The sequence below is a fragment of the Carassius carassius genome, chromosome 3 (assembly GCF_963082965.1).
Source record: "Carassius carassius chromosome 3, fCarCar2.1, whole genome shotgun sequence".
NCBI classification, from domain to species: domain Eukaryota; kingdom Metazoa; phylum Chordata; class Actinopteri; order Cypriniformes; family Cyprinidae; genus Carassius; species Carassius carassius.
In genome coordinates, this window is record NC_081757.1 from 17,708,105 (window position 1) to 17,723,920 (window position 15,816).

General features: G+C 40.7%; 1 protein-coding gene across 7 annotated transcripts in view; it reads left to right on the plus strand.

Annotated features, from left to right (window-relative positions):
• LOC132122025 (chromodomain-helicase-DNA-binding protein 9-like) overlaps positions 1–15,816 on the plus strand; it is a 70,104-nt gene that overhangs the window by 7,201 nt on the left and 47,087 nt on the right. For all 7 annotated transcript variants that reach the window (XM_059531901.1, XM_059531882.1, XM_059531864.1 and 4 more), the window contains exon 2: positions 1,685–3,347. In XM_059531901.1, coding sequence (XP_059387884.1) covers positions 1,818–3,347 — 1,530 coding nt within the window. In that variant the 5' untranslated portion in view covers positions 1,685–1,817. The remainder of the gene's footprint in view (positions 1–1,684; positions 3,348–15,816) is intronic.

The window sequence follows — 15,816 nt, forward strand, 5'->3', positions numbered from 1 at the left end:
GATGTGCGCTGCTGCAGTTTGCACGAAACAACGTGAAACCAGACCTCATTTGCACCAATCTAAAGCATATTTATACTGTCTAAATCGTTCCCTATCACCTACACTGTGCACTACGAGGCATTCACTGTACAGGAAATACTACACTGTGAACAAGTGAATGATCTCAGCCAGCGCTTCAGCATCCATAGTTATAGTAAAAGGGGTGGGCACTTGGGATTCTAGAGAACATTTGATTGGTCAGAAGATTTGATGAGAAGATGAAGTATGATGTGACGTCAAAAAAAAAAATCATTGAACCGTTTTGGCAGAAGAGATGAACTGCAAACTTTGAATGCTTACATCTTCTATATTGAATTTTGTCACTGTTTTGGGGCATACTGCCTTATAAAGTATATAACCTTAAGACTAACATATTGATGTTAGTCTTGAACACCCAACAAACTTTACTTTTGATTTCATGGGGACTTTAAATAGAACACCGTTTGAAACAATCAATCGTCCTACTTGGGAACTCTGACTTTGCTGAGATGTGGGCGTATAACATCATATGATTGTTGTGAAACCCAAGGAGAAAAAAAACCCGATAACATTGCCAATTTTTTTCTGCGTATGTCATCTAATGAAATGGCAATCTGTTGTTTGAGTCTTTGAAGATGGCAGATATCAATTTGACTTTGCTTAGAGTTGTGGTATTTCACTTATACACATTTAAACAAGCTTATTTTAATGTGTTGAAAACAGGGTTGTACATAGTTGAGGTACTAACAGGAACAAGCCTACTAAATTTTAAGAAAAAGGAAAGGCTTGTTTTGAAAGTCTTGAGGTTTTATAGGCCATTTACACAGACAGTCAAACTTATTGACAAGGGTAGAACATCACTTAATTTTCCAGAATGTAGGTGTTGCCAACTGAATGTAAATTCACACTTGAAATTGATTTGAAGCCATTTCTCAAATACTGAATTGTGCCAGTCCTGCTTGATACTGAACTCCATGTTCTATATTAAAGAGATAATTCGCCCCATAAAAGAAAATTCTATCATTAATCACTCACATTCATGTCGTTCCAAACCTGTAAGACTTCATCTTCAGAACACAAATTAAGATATGTTTGAAATCCCAGAACTTTCTAACCCTGCATAGACCGTAATGCAACTACCATGTTCAAGGCCCAGAAAGCTTTGTAAGGACAAGTAGTCCATGCAACAGCATGCATTGTGGTACTCTTGTGAACGCGTGTTACAAAAATAACAAAAAAGTTATTTTTGTTTTCTTTGAGCACAAAATGTATTCTTATAGCTTCATAACATTAGTTGAACTACTGATGTCCTTACTACCTTTCAGGGCCTTGAACATATCCATTGCATTGCTGCTTATGCAGGGTCAAAATGCTTTCAGATTTGATCAAAAAATATTAATATATTAATTTGTATTTCGAAGATGAGCATAGTTCTTATGGGTTTGGAATGGTTTTGGAACTTGAGGGTGAGCAATTAACAACATAATTTTCATTTTGGGTTGAACTAACCATTTAAAAGCATTACACCTAAAGACCAAATTTGGCTTATAGCTATTAGGAAGGTTTAGAGAACAATGATGAAATGATGTTGAAACATTGTTTTTAGATTCATAAAACATGTTTTGCATATCTAAAGTAATGTGTTATTTTGTTTCTCTTTTTCTAGACTGTAGCCCTTCTTGGTGATGGATACACAGCAGTTCAACAAACTGTGACAGTCTCTAGCTCCCTATTGCTTTCAGCAGTCCTGTCATAGGGGCCGCTGAGGGGGCAGATACTTAATGCACTGAACTCAAACAATGACCGACCCCATCATGGACTTCTTTGATGACTCTAGCATATTTGGGGGAGGGCTTGACAGCTTAGTCCAGGATGATCCAGGGTTTACTCCTGGTTCTGTGTCCTTGGATGATGAACTTCACCTGGGTCCTAGTTTGGAGCCTCTTCAGGTGGATGCAGGGTCCAGATCTACTACCATCCAACATGGGATACCCTACAACCAACCTGTGAGGCATTTTGACACTATGAAGGCACAGACCTCAATGGAACAGTCCTTTCCTGGTCCAGAAGGTGGCAACAACGGAAGAACATTTTTGCCACAGCAGCAATCATTTCAAGGGCGTACTATGAACCAAGTGCCCCAGACAAATGGACTGTTTCTTCACAACAGCCCCATGTGGGGAAACCATGATCAAAAAGGGAATAACTACCATCAGCACAATCAACACCATCAACAAATTCACCATCAACATCTTCAACACAAACAATTTCAGCAGCAACAACAGTTTCAGCAACATCAAGCTCAGCATCAGCAGTACAGTCATCAACATCTTCAGCATAGACAGCACAGCCTCAATCAACACCCAGTTTCAAACCAGCTGCAACTCCCTCACCAACAAATAGCCCATCAAAGCTTACATCATGTTGTCAAGACCTATCAGGAACCTACAGGTTTTTACTATGAGAGCAACGTCCCTCAAAATCATTCCCAGCACGGCCACCATAACTCGCTCAGTGTGGAGGGTAGTCCCTTTCACTCTACGGTTGAGGCCTCAATGATGCCTGTGTCTTCTCAACTACACAGTGGCTTTCAAATAGCCCAAGGGGTCCAAGATTTTACTACAGGTCCAAGGTTGGAAGATAATGACCTGGCCTTTCCTGTCCAGTCTTCTCCTGCAACCCATTCTTTCCCAACTGACTCAGTTAGCCATGCTTCATCCTATCCTACTGCCCATTATACTCTGACTGATCAGCTTCCCCCTATAGTTAATTCAACCCAGTCTTACTCCTCTGCCCCAGTCTCTATGACAACCTCTTCAATGGCCATCCCATCGTCAGCTTCAAACCTTCTGGATACTGGTTGTCCTTTCCTGTCTAATTCTGTAAGGGAACATCAGCAGCAACGAGTCCAAATACCAGGCAGTCTGGCACAACGGTGCCCCTTAAATAGCTCCAAATCAAACCAGGATACCTTCAGCTCTTCTAAGGTGTTCCCAGATAGTCTAAACTCATTCACTGCAGACTTTCCATTCTCTACGGCAGAGCGAAGGAACCATGTTGCGGCTGGACCTTTGGTTACAAACCAGAGCAGCAGTAATGGGTTTCAGGCACTGGAGGAGGTCTTGCTTGAAGAGCAACACAGTCACAGACTTGACCTGGGTGATGCTCCTGACCTTTTAGCGGATGAGCTGTTGCCTCAGTTGGAGGCACTAGACCAGGAAGAGAACTCCAATCACTCTTGGGTAAATGCAGGACTAGAGAATGAGCAAGAAGAGGATGTCAAGTACGAGGAAGGCATGGAGGATGTGCCAATGGTTTACAATGCACAGGTGAGGAAATCTGTTCTCAGATCTTTTCCAAAGGTGTTATATTGTTTGATGGCATTAAAAGTTCAGTTCTGGGATGTTGGAGTGAGTCAGAGATGTTGTTGGGCATTGTCTTCCAAAATTGTCATCGGACGATGTCTACAATGAAACATCATGATGGATGGTGACATCAGGGGGCGGGAGGGGGTGGGGTTAGGGGTGTGCCCATGAAACAAATAAAGCGTTCTACGGAGCCACTAAAAGGTTAGCCTATGTTAGCGGTACTCTGTTGCATTACACTACATGAAAGTTCACTTAACACATACACATAGTAAGGAGAAATGTCTGATAGGACGATGGCGAATGATTTGCAGATCCTGAGTACCAATGACAAACATCTATTCCTATCAAATGTGTGGTAAGTACTGACGCTCCATAGTATAGAGTCCTTGTGATTGTGAATCACGAAAGTGAAAGTAAAATCAGAGCACGCAGAGATTACAGCTTTGAGCCCTTAATTTCAGTGATCAGCTCCGAAGAGTTTATTTTGAAGGGAAGTGAATGCTCTGCAACAGAGTTTTTGTGGTTGTTGTTGGTTTATCTTCATCTGGAAATATACAAGTTAATGACATGGATGAAAGATAAATGAAATGACCGCTGGAATGTGGCCAAGCAGACAACAGACTGCTTTGACAACAGGCTTTATTGTAGTGTTCAACTGTACTGAAAGAGAAAGGACAAGACAGACAGACTCCATTAAATTATTCACAGCTCCTCCTGTCCAAGGCATGCAGACAGGTACTGTAGCAGCTGATTAGGAGTTGCAATAGTGTTTAGGACTTACTGGGGCTAAGCGTACTTAAGGCTATAACAAGATGTGGGTCAGGCCAATCGTGGGATAGCGGGAGGTGCATTCCGGCTGGCTAGAGTGGGCCTGGCTTGTGGTTTTACTGTCTGCGTGTGTTGATGTGAGATTAGTGTTTGTGTGTGAGTGCAGGCAGAAGGGAGATGTTGATAATAAGGTTTCCTGAGGGAAATGGAGAACCAGAGAGAGAAAGAGAGAAAAGAGCGGGAGTGCTGTCTAGTCTGTGATTGCAAGCAGCAGGCAGTGCTTTCAGCAGTACTGCCTGAGAGTGTCAACTCTTTCTCTTTCGCTCTCTGTCTCTCTCTCTCTCGTGATTCAGAAGCATCAGTCTTTCCCCTCAGCTCTTTGCTGCTGACACAGGGAGATGAGGCTCAGTGATTCAGCTGCCACACACACACACACACACACACACACACAAACATAAACATGCATATTGTAAACGTTTTCCACTAGTTCTGCAGGGCACATGGAATGCTCTCGTTGTCAGACATGTGTGCACAAATACACCTAACCAAATACAGATTCTGATTTGCCAGTGCTCCTGTTTTTCCACAAGGAAAAATGCAAACGAATGTGTCCTCTTTGTTTGTCAATAGAAAGTTTAGTTGTAGTATATTTTACCAAATTGATTATTGGCCGATAGGATAATTCTTTTGCTGTATTGTCAATGTTGGATATATATAGAGATTAGTATTGTATGTTTAATTGTACATAAACATTTCCCATTTTAAGTTAATTCCCTTCACCCTTGCCCTCAACACTTACTTAAAGTAATCTTTAAAAAGGTTAATAACACAATTACATGAGATCTTTAACAGGAAGATGAATATTGAGTTGCGATTTATATTTTGTGTTTTAATTAATTTATTTAGATAAAATATTATTGACTTTGGCTATTTATTGGTTATTGCTCAATGCTCATAAAATGAAAATAAATATCGGATTGGCCCCGAATTTAAGTAACCTTTTGGTGCATCAATCTATTGGTGTAGATTATAATACAAGTCAACGAGGCTTTGTGCAGATATTGAAAGCCAAATCAGAGGAGATGGATTGTTATGTTTTCCTTCAGCCAATCTGTCTGTCCTCACAGATCCTTAATTAAAGCAGAGGCAGGATGTGGATCAGAGTTCATATCGTGTGACTTCCTGTAGTGAGTGTGTTTGTGTTGCAGTGTCTGTCTGCATTTATGTGTGTGTGCGTGTGTCAGAGAGAGAGAGAGAGAGAGAGACGAGCTATTCATGTGCACCGGGCTGTGGAAAGCCAACAGATGTATAATGCGAGGCAGTCCCAGGGTAAAAGGGAGAGATGCACTCGACCTTCTCTCTCCCTGAGGGTCACGTGGGCGAGTTTGTGCTTTAACGTTCTGAGTCTTTCTAAGCCTTTAGACCACGAGGGGTTGGTGTTTCAAAACTGGAACTTGAGTACACATATATGTCACTTTAGCTGCAATAGAGGGCAATGGCTTTTTTTGTATGGTTTACTTGGGTTAAATGTTTGTAGAAAATACAAGATCATGGTAGAACATGTTTAGACAGAAAGTTCCCAAGTATGTAACTTTATTCAGTCACGCTACTGCAAAGATATTGCTCCGTCATGTAGCCTAACGCATGTAAAGGCCAAATCAATGAGGGTTTATGAGGCGGGTGTAGCCCCCGGTTATAGAATAAAACCCCATTAGACTCATACATGACAACAAAACCTATACGTGTCTGTACTTTTACACAGGTATTTTCCTTGGGTTACGTCTGTTATGTTAGAAAAAGCATTTTTCACAACAGTCTTTGGGAAATGTCATATCATATTTTCTCATTCTGATGAAGCCTTCTTGTGATATAAATCAATATGAAATAATTTTTTGTAAGCTGCTCTGTTGATCGTTAAATAAATAAACTGCCATTTGATATGACCGTTTAAGAATCAGTGTAGTTAATATGTGAAAAACGGTTTGGAATGAGTGGCAGGGGAGAGCAGCGGTGGTCACAGTGTTACAGCGTGGTGTGATAGCGTGAGGGCCCAAGAGAGCGAGCGAGACCGGCTGACGGCATGAACAGAGCCCCTTTGTGCTGCTGCTTTGTGCAGAATGAACATTCAGCAACATAGATGCAAATACCAATCCACATCACTCACATTCACACACAAACCCCTCAACCTACTGTCTGGATGAGATCCAGATAATAGATCTGTTTTTAAAGGGGTTATAACATTTAATTTTTTTTAATAGGCTACATTTTCTGTCTACTTTCACACTCTTTGAAATAGTATATTTTATGCGGTACTTTTATCGTGTATCTAAATGACTTTACATGTGAAATGAGTAATAACTTCTAAGAATTGCAGGTTTGTTGTTGTGTCCAATCAAGGTTTAGCAGGTTAGCATAGCTCATTTAGCCCCTGCTGGTAGCTACACAGTATGGCTGCGTAGAGTATCTTTCTCCACTGATGGCAAAAAATATTTATCTATTTGGATAAAATGCATAACATCACAAGTGTGTGATGCAAATAGATTGCAAATACAGTAGAATTTTATTTTCAGTGTATTTTAAATTTATTGTTAACTTTTTATTTTAGCCGATTATTTTTATTATTAAACATTGACGTACAGCTTTGACATTTCCAGTGCAGAATGATTCAAGCTGTTGTGATGTTGATTAGTTTTCTGTTTTTCAGCTATATTCACTGTTTGTGTCTGTGTGGAGAGAAACCATTGTTTTAATGCAAGAGTGAAAATGGTGAAAAGTTTTTATTTTTATTTTTTTATAGCACCTTTAACAACACAGATTGTGTGAAAGCAGCTTTACAGTTTCAAAATAGGAAAATAGCTTGTAAAAGCAAAAGGACAATAGTAAACACTCAATTTTCATTTAAAGGCAGTTCATCATTGAATTCAGTGATGTCATCGCCCAGCTCCACCGTTTCCACCGCAGGAACTTTACCCAGGAACTAGGGACTTTGGCCTGGTACTCTGTGTGTTTCCACCACAGGAACCAGGAACTAAATAAAGTTCCGGGTAAAAAAATGCCCCCCAGAAAGTCCCTGCTGGCGAGGTGGTACTTTTTCAAAGTTCCGGAACTTTCGGGGGCGGGACTTGGGTGCTAAACATCCTGATTGGTTGAGTTCATGCAACATTGTGATTTCCACCACCATTTATTCGGATCATTTTCAAAATATTACTGTTATTGTGTCATGAAATGTAATTTTAAAAGTATTTCAGGCAAGAATGTAGTTGTTTAAAACTCAAATCTGTGGTTTATTTATAAAGACAGCGGCTATTTAAAAATGTGTTTCGCTGATCTCGGAGAAGGTGAGCTCCACGCGATTAGCCGGAGCTCAGTCCTCATGTATCCGCCGAGAGCAGCCTCACCTCGGCTAGACCTTCTGATGTGTGCCGCTGGCTCTGATGTCTCTTTAGTGGTTAAACATAAAATATAATTTGTTTTGGGTAAATTTAACAGGTTACCTTGGTCTGTATTCAATTTATCTATATGTTAAAATGAAAAGAAAAAAGGCAATTTTATATAATATTTCGTTTCATTGTAATGGCTGTATATATAGGGCTGTGGCGGTTGCCGTGACAACTGCGTCACCGCGGTGGTCAGTTGCTACCGCGGTTGTCTACTGCCACCGGTGGTAGTGCACGTGACGTCACAAACTCTATACCAAGCATAATACAAAGTTTTGTATATAAGTGTAATAACTGTAATAGTTGCAAATTCTAAGTCTATGGTAATTAACAAATTACCTCAAACACAGTGTTTCCTTTAAATTGGCAGATTTGAGCGCAGGAAAATACAGTTTATGCATTCAGCAAATTAATTTAGTGTTGGGCGATGGATCTTGTTGGGAAAGCAAATACCACATCGCCGATCTGGAGTCATCTGCATTCATGTCACCCATCAGCGTTTGCACAAGTTCTCGTGATGGCAAACGCTGGCTGGTCAGGTTTGGTGAGGCTGTCTCCAAACTGGCCAAATACAAACGAGACTGCGATAAATAAAAGATGGTAACAAAAAATTTGGCAACGATTCCTATTTCAAAGAGAGCTCGTGCAGATGAGGAGTTACTGAGCTTGCTTGGTGGTGGAAAAGTAAACCGGACGCAACACAACCGCGTTGCGACAGGTTTAGTCTGTCTAATGTCTATACAGGACATTTGAACTCTGTGTCAGTACCTCACAGACCGGACGGGGATTTATCATGTCGTGTTGTGCTGCATCCAGTGTAGCGTCACTGATTATAATGAGTATTTTGTCGCGCTGCGTCGCTCGCGTCCGTTAGACAGGGTGTATTTAGCTTTCTTATTAAGGCTACCTTCTTGTTTAACTGCATTATACATATAAAATATATTACATGCATGCACAGTTTAAGTCAGCTTTAATCACCTTTTTTGGTAATTCCATGAAATAACTGACCACGACACTGCTTGCACATAGATTATTTCGCAGTTTGTTATGAAAGGATGCACACAAAGGAAGCGCGCACAAAGTGAAGTGGATCGCATGTCTGAAACGTCTCCTGTTCAGTCATTCTGCGACTGAATAAATTCATTTCTTGTCATGAGAAAGTGACAGAAGCAGCAGTTGTGAGTGGGTGGCCATCCCCGCCCCTACGTTAAATATTTATATATATATATATATATATATATATATATATATATATATATATAATAATTATTTTTTTTTTTCAACACCGCGCCACCAGCGGTTGTTGGTCCATGACTACCGCGGTGGTAAAAATCAGCCACCGTCACAGCCCTATGTATATATACACATATCCCTAATCTAAGTACATTTCTGCAGCTGTTATTATGTTTAAATGAAAATGAAAGGAGGCAGTGTTATTTGATATCCTATTTCGTTTTATTGTAAATATACAGAGAGGAAAATTGAAGTAGTCAAGGCGAGCTGACTGAAGTTATCAAGTACGCTGCTGTTTGCAGATTTACCGGATTTGCGTCGTCGCGGACATCACACTCCCGATTCGAATGAACAAAGTCTGAACTACCGAGGATGCACGTCCAAAATCGGCGTTATTTGTATTGAGAAACACGTGCAGACCTACGTCACAAGTCTATTTGCCTAATCTTCCCGGTACTTTTCACCGCGGTGGAAACGCAGAAAGCAACCGGTCTGGGGGGAAAAAAGTTCCTGGTACAAATGTTCCGGGTAATTTCGGTGGAAACGCGGCATCAGTTCAGTTTAATAGTGTCTGTGCAATCAAGACGATGATATAGCTGAAAATGAAGTGTCCCCAACTAAGCAAGCCAGAGGCAACAGCTGCAAGGAACCAAAACTCCATCGGTGACAGAATGAAGAAAAAACCTTGGTAGAACCCAGGCTCAGTCGGGGGGCCAGTTCTCCTCCAGCCAGATGAAACCAGCAGTTAAATTCCAGGCTGCAGCAAAGTCAGATTGTGCAGAACAATCATCTGTTTCCTGTTGTCTTGTCCTGGTGGCTGTCTAGGAGACAAGGTCTCGACTATGGATCGGTCTCTGGGGCTCATCTAGTTGTCCTGGTCTCTGCTGTCTTCAGGGCTGTAGAGATCCTCTCTAGGTGCTGATCCCCCATCTGGTCTGGATACAGACTGGATCTGGGTGACTGCAGTCACCCTCTGATCTGGATACAGACTGGATCTGGTGGCTAAGGTGACCTCTGAATAAAAACAAAACAGACTAATATTAGTGTAGATGACATTCTTCTTACGATGATAAAGTACATTGTGTGATATTGGAAGTGTTCCCAGATCCGGTTGACCTAATTAATGCAGCCTAATAATCCTTCAAGGGATATGAATATTATAAATGTGTTAGTGTGTTATGTGTAAACTAGGGATGGGCGTTTTCCACAAATATCACATTCGAATATTTGAGCTCACAAAAAACGAATATTCGAATATTCGTTTATTTAAATTAAGTTTAATGAGTCAGACGTTATTTTTCAGCAACATTTGTTTTCGTCATTTTGAACAAGCTTACAATAAGCTTGAACATTACACATCGTGTTTTGTAGCTGAAAACCTTTAACAATGCGTGCAAACAAACAAAAGTACAGATTAAAAGCCAAAAAAAAAAAAGTGAACAAAAGTAAAGCAGCCTGCAGCAATTAGGCTATTGTACAGAATGTAGCTTACACTTAACTTTTAAACTGTCAGCAAATCTTTTTTTCTTTTTTTCTATTGTTTCAAATGTTCTTGTTAAGAAATACGGGCATGTAAACATGATCGGGGGAAAGTCGGCTCTTTAGTCTGTTAACAATAAGGCCGGCCGCAGAGAAAACGCGCTCTGACGACACAGACGTTGGCGGGACTCACAAATAACGATGTGCTAAGCGAATACGTTTTGTGAAGCGCTTCGTGTTTTCGTTTCACCACTGAATGGGATCCTCATCTGGTGGAATACATGGCTCCAGTAAGAACTGTTCCCACTCGTCTCGGCTGGACTCTCTGTAATCATCGCTGAAGAACTGGTTCAGTCTTTTCCAACGAGTGGGCATTGCATCTTCTTCATCGTTGGTGACGCACCACTCGCATCAAGGAAAATGCTCTGATAATGTTCAAAAAAGTTTTTTTTTCTTACTTCTCATGTTTTCATCTAGAAACCTGAGATGTTTGTGCCGAGGGTCTAGGGCAGACGCGAGAAGAGGAGTTTTCACTGCATTCTCCAAGTTAGCTGTGTTTATTCGTTGCTTGAGAGATGCTGCAACAATGATCTTGGATCACTTTCTGTGATTCTCCACGGCATATTTGAAGTACTGTAGAAGACCGCAGTTCTTTTAGGGGGCGTTCACATATCGCGTCTTTTGCATGCTCAAGTTCGTTATTTCCAATGTAGGCGCGCGGCATGCGCGCTCATAATGGAAGCGACGCGGTCGCGATGCGCACGCGGTGCGACGCGGTCCCGTTTTTTCCAGGCACGTCCGCACAGCATCGAGTTAAAAACATCTCAACTTTCAGAATGCCACAAGCATTCATTAAACATTCAGCTTCATCCTTTCCTGTAACAACGTTGAAAGCTCAGCCAAGATGAAGGAACAGCTGATCATAGCTGTATATGGATTGCCATTTTGAAATAAATTAAGTAGCAAAGCTACTGAAAGCGATTTTTTTTTGTGCTGAAAATCCATTTATTGTTTGCTGAAATTTCCGCGTCTTCATGGAGAGAACGCGTCGCCTCAGGAGCACTTCTGCCCGAGCGCTTTGGAAAGAAGGAGAAAGCGGCGCGCATAGCCTTTTCCACGCCTTATTAGGCGCGATATGTGAATGGCCCCTTAATCATTCATTAATTATTTTTTGCTTGCATACACCTTCAAATATGCCGTGGAGAATCACAGAAAGTGTCCAAATTAGGTTTTATTGTGAACTTTTTTTTTTTTTTTTTTTGCGAAATTCGAATATTATTTTTATTTATCGAATAATTAGAGCAGAACGAATATTCGAATATTCGACTATCCGTGCACATCCCTAGTGTAAACCAGGTTAAAGTGATGTGTCTGTGATCTAGATTTATACTGACAGAGTGTGTCTGCCTCCCGAACAACACTAGGTAGATTATTCCAGAGTTTGGGGCTAAATAAGAAAAGGATCTGACACCACAGTTGATTTTGATATTCTAGGTATTATCAAATTGCAAAGACTTTTGAGAGTTCAGCGGAAGTGGAGAACTATAATAAGATAGTTGCTTGCTCAAGTACTGATGTGCTAAACCATTCAGGGCTTTATAAGTAATAAGCAATATTTAAAAATCTATACAGTGTTTAATAGGGAGCCAGTGCAGTGTTGACAGAACCGGGCTAATATGGTCATACTTCCTGGTTCTAGTAAGAACTCTAGCTGCTGCATTTTGGACCAGCTGGAGTTTGTTTATTAAATGTGCAGAATAACCAGGTAGACATGTTTGTCTGCCCCCTCCCCAATAAGCAATGTTGCGTGAAGTAAGATGTGTATATCTGTGTGCATGTGTGTGTCTTTTGCTTGCAGGCTTCCTACCATGTGCCGCGTGAATGCACTGTATGAGTAAAACCGGTCTGTGTGTGTGTGCGCATCTGCCTCTTTGTGTGAGTGCATGCTTGTGTGTGGCCAACTTGCTTTGTTTCTTCCTGACCCTGCATCTGTGAGGTTTATATAACTGGGCCGGTCTGTCAGGCAGAGCCTCCAACCAGCAATGTAACCTGACACCTGATCACCTCCCGCTGTACGTCTGCGTCTGAGTGCTTGTGCCCCCCATCTGTGTGTAGAAGTGTCTCGTACCCATTTTCCTTCACCTAATTCAGTTCGGTAAACATGCATTTGTTTAAATTGTCTGCCACTAGCTGACTGTCAAAGACGGACATTCCCTTATTCAACCAGTCTGACAGCTGTTTCTCCCTAGAGCACTGATCTAAGGTCAGCATCGAATGACGCATGACGTCAGATTCACTGATCTGGGGAGGGACATGAGGGGTTAAAGGTAAACAGGAAGTGTTTCTGGTAGCATTTCTATAGATAGGCGGTCTTTGCTGTGCAGCGGAAGGGGAGGGAGGACAGGAAAGGAAGAGGGAGGACGTTGAGAGAGGGAGGGGTTAGTCAAGTCATAAGAAAAAAAGCATGTGGGAAGTTTGCCAGGCCAAACTACACAGTAGGTCTCAATCTCAAGCCCTCTTTTACTTTGTTGTTCTCACTTTGCATGTGTTTATAAGTGTGTGGCGTGCGTGCGGAATTCACTTCAGTATGGAGATTAACATGCTTGGACTTTGGGATCAGAAACTGTGTGTGAGAGTGTGTGTGTGTGTGTGTGTGTGTGTGTCTGAGCTAGCCGGCCATTTTCTCAGCTCACGCGAGGGTGGGGGGGTTTAGAGGAATGTCAGGAGTTCAGGGCGATGACACTGTCTGATCTTCTGTTGGATCTTTTTAACCCTTTACACGCATGTGTAGAAAGATGTCATCTTTGAGCTGGAAAATGCTCGTTTCAGCTTTCTAGAGCTGTAGTGGTTGCAGTTTGGAGGAGAAGTGTTTGATTTGGTTACTGTTTGTTTATTAGTTTTTGGCCTGGAGATGGTCGTTGGCTTCTGATTGGCTGGAGGTCAGGGCTGCAGGTTCCTGATTGGTCAGTAGATAAACAGGAGCCTCAGGTAAATGTCATGGCTGTTCATCTGTTGAGCGACCGTTGCCTGGCTTTGTTTATAGAGAGAAAATATCATTTGTTTCACAACCTTGTACTCATTAAAAATCCAAATTGCTGATGTATCTGAGAGAAATTAAATGCATTTCTTTGAATCATTTACACATTTTTTGCTCCCTTTCATTAAATTACTGTTGAAATAAAAAGCTTAACAGTATAAGCGGTATATCATGAATTTTTTTACATTTTGGATGAATAAATCAAAAGTCAGGCTACACAATATGATCAAATCGCAGTTTATGGACTAGTGTCTATATTTGCACTTTTTTTTAAATGCAAGAAGACTTCTGTTTAATTATGGAGTTGTTAATTTATGGATTATGACTTTTTTTCTTCCATATTTTAATATTATCAGCAAATGTCTGTTGTGCTACACCGTTGGTCAGAAACTCAGGGGCATCGGACTGGGGGTAAAACCAGTACTGATTACCAGGGCCCCAAGGGAAGAGAGGGCCCTTGAAAAGTCTAGAATATATATTTTCAAGGGGGGGGGCCATTAGGACTGCCTATGCATAGGGCCCGGGATCTTGTGCAGCGCCCCTGCAGAAACTAGAAGGAATTATTACGTTTTCAGTTGATTACATTTTAAAAGATTGATCAGAATGTTTTATGTCTGCATTTGGTTACCACTGTTTCAGAAAAACACTTACAATTTCTGAAGAAAATTAAACATTTCATAGGCTCTACTATTGTAAAAATCGTAATAAATAATTTATTGTTAATGTTTTATGAATTCAATATATTAGACACACGTTTGATATGCTTTTATTAAAATAAAATTTGAGAGGAAAAAATAAAATTGTATGCATGTTTTAAACATGGGGGGGTTCTTTGGTCACATGCAAGAGTGCCAAGCGTACAGGTTTCTCCTCTGTATTTGTGTGTGTGTAATGTGATTTGCATTTTTGTGAATGGTGTTCAGTGTGTTTGAGCGATGTTTGCATGTGTGTCTGACTGCATGTTTTGTGTTCTCGGTCACTCCTGTCTTTCCCTTTTGCCCTAAATAATGAAAGAAGCATAAAGGTCTAGTGGAGGTTTCCCGCTGTGTGCTCGTTTTCTCTTTCCCCTGCATACAGTATCTCTCTCTTCCTTGGTTCCTCATGGCCTCATAGCTGTCTGTCATTCTGTTTATCATTATCTAATTTTTTGAACACACACTGAAGGGAATTGTCTGTTATTGTCAGATACTGATCATAAAATAGTTAAACGTTGTGCAATAAATTGGAAATTTCTTTTTTGGCATAACCCTGGAGTGAGCATATAGTGGAGTAGACTGAGACTGGGGGTTGATGGTAATCCTTAGAGGCAGATTAGGTCATCCAATCAAACTCTGAACCTGTACAACCCACACACATGAGCACTGGATTCCAGTGTATACATTGTTGCAGTCCTCATGATTAGTCATTTAGTTGATGTAATAATTAGTGTAACCTTGAAAGGATGTTTCGTCCAAAAGTGAAAATTCTGTCATTTACTCACCCTATATTTATATACGAGTGAATATAGATATATATACAGCATGTGTTTGCACATGCCTGCATCATTGTACCACAATACTGAATGTATATGCTCATTTGTGAGTGTGTGTGCATTGTGTTTTGTGGTGTATGTGTGTGTTTTAGAAGAATTTGGTGTGTTCTGTATGGGTCATTAATAGCCGTAGTGTTTAATGGGTTCAGGAAACCAATGCTACACATCAGGCCTTCCCTCATTAATCCTCTCTCTCTCCTTCTATCCCTCTAGCTCTATCTGCTGTACTCCACATTAGTCTGCAGTCTAGTCCTAATTATGGACTCTAAACTCTCTCTCTCTGGTCCTGACAGTGTAATTCATTTTCACCTAAGCAGGACACGGATTTTAGGTTGTGGGCAGGGATATCATTACAGTGTTAGACTGTAAGAGCTCTAGATGAAAGTGAGAAAACTTGTGTGTGTGAAAGTGTGATATTTAATAAGGTTTTGAACATACAGAGGGTGTTCATTATCAATAGCTAAAGGAACTGGCTATATATCTGTACATTTTTCTTGACTGTGAAAGTTGTCTCCATGATGCTGGGGTTTTGTGGGTGTTTGTTAGGGTGTTGCTATGTAAATGCCAAGGCATTCGGTGTATTTGTAGCATATTGCTACCTGTGTTTGAGGTAATAATGGGTACCAAAACCCCATATTAAATGGTCCCCAGGGCTAAATTAGGAAATTATTGGATGAACATTATATGGTCCTGAGACTTTCACAGAAGATAGACCACTTTAATTATTGACTGCTCTCAGGATGTGAAGAAACCTTAGCTTTAATTAGTGAAGGTGGTGGTGAGACATTTTCTGTCTAGCTACACTTTAGATCTGTTGGATTAACCAAATTATATTTTAAAATATGGAAATTTTGGTTTATTTGAAAGTCCCTTGAATGCACAACCATTTAAAAGTTTGGGTTCGGTAAGATAAAAAAAAAATACATATATATATATATATATATA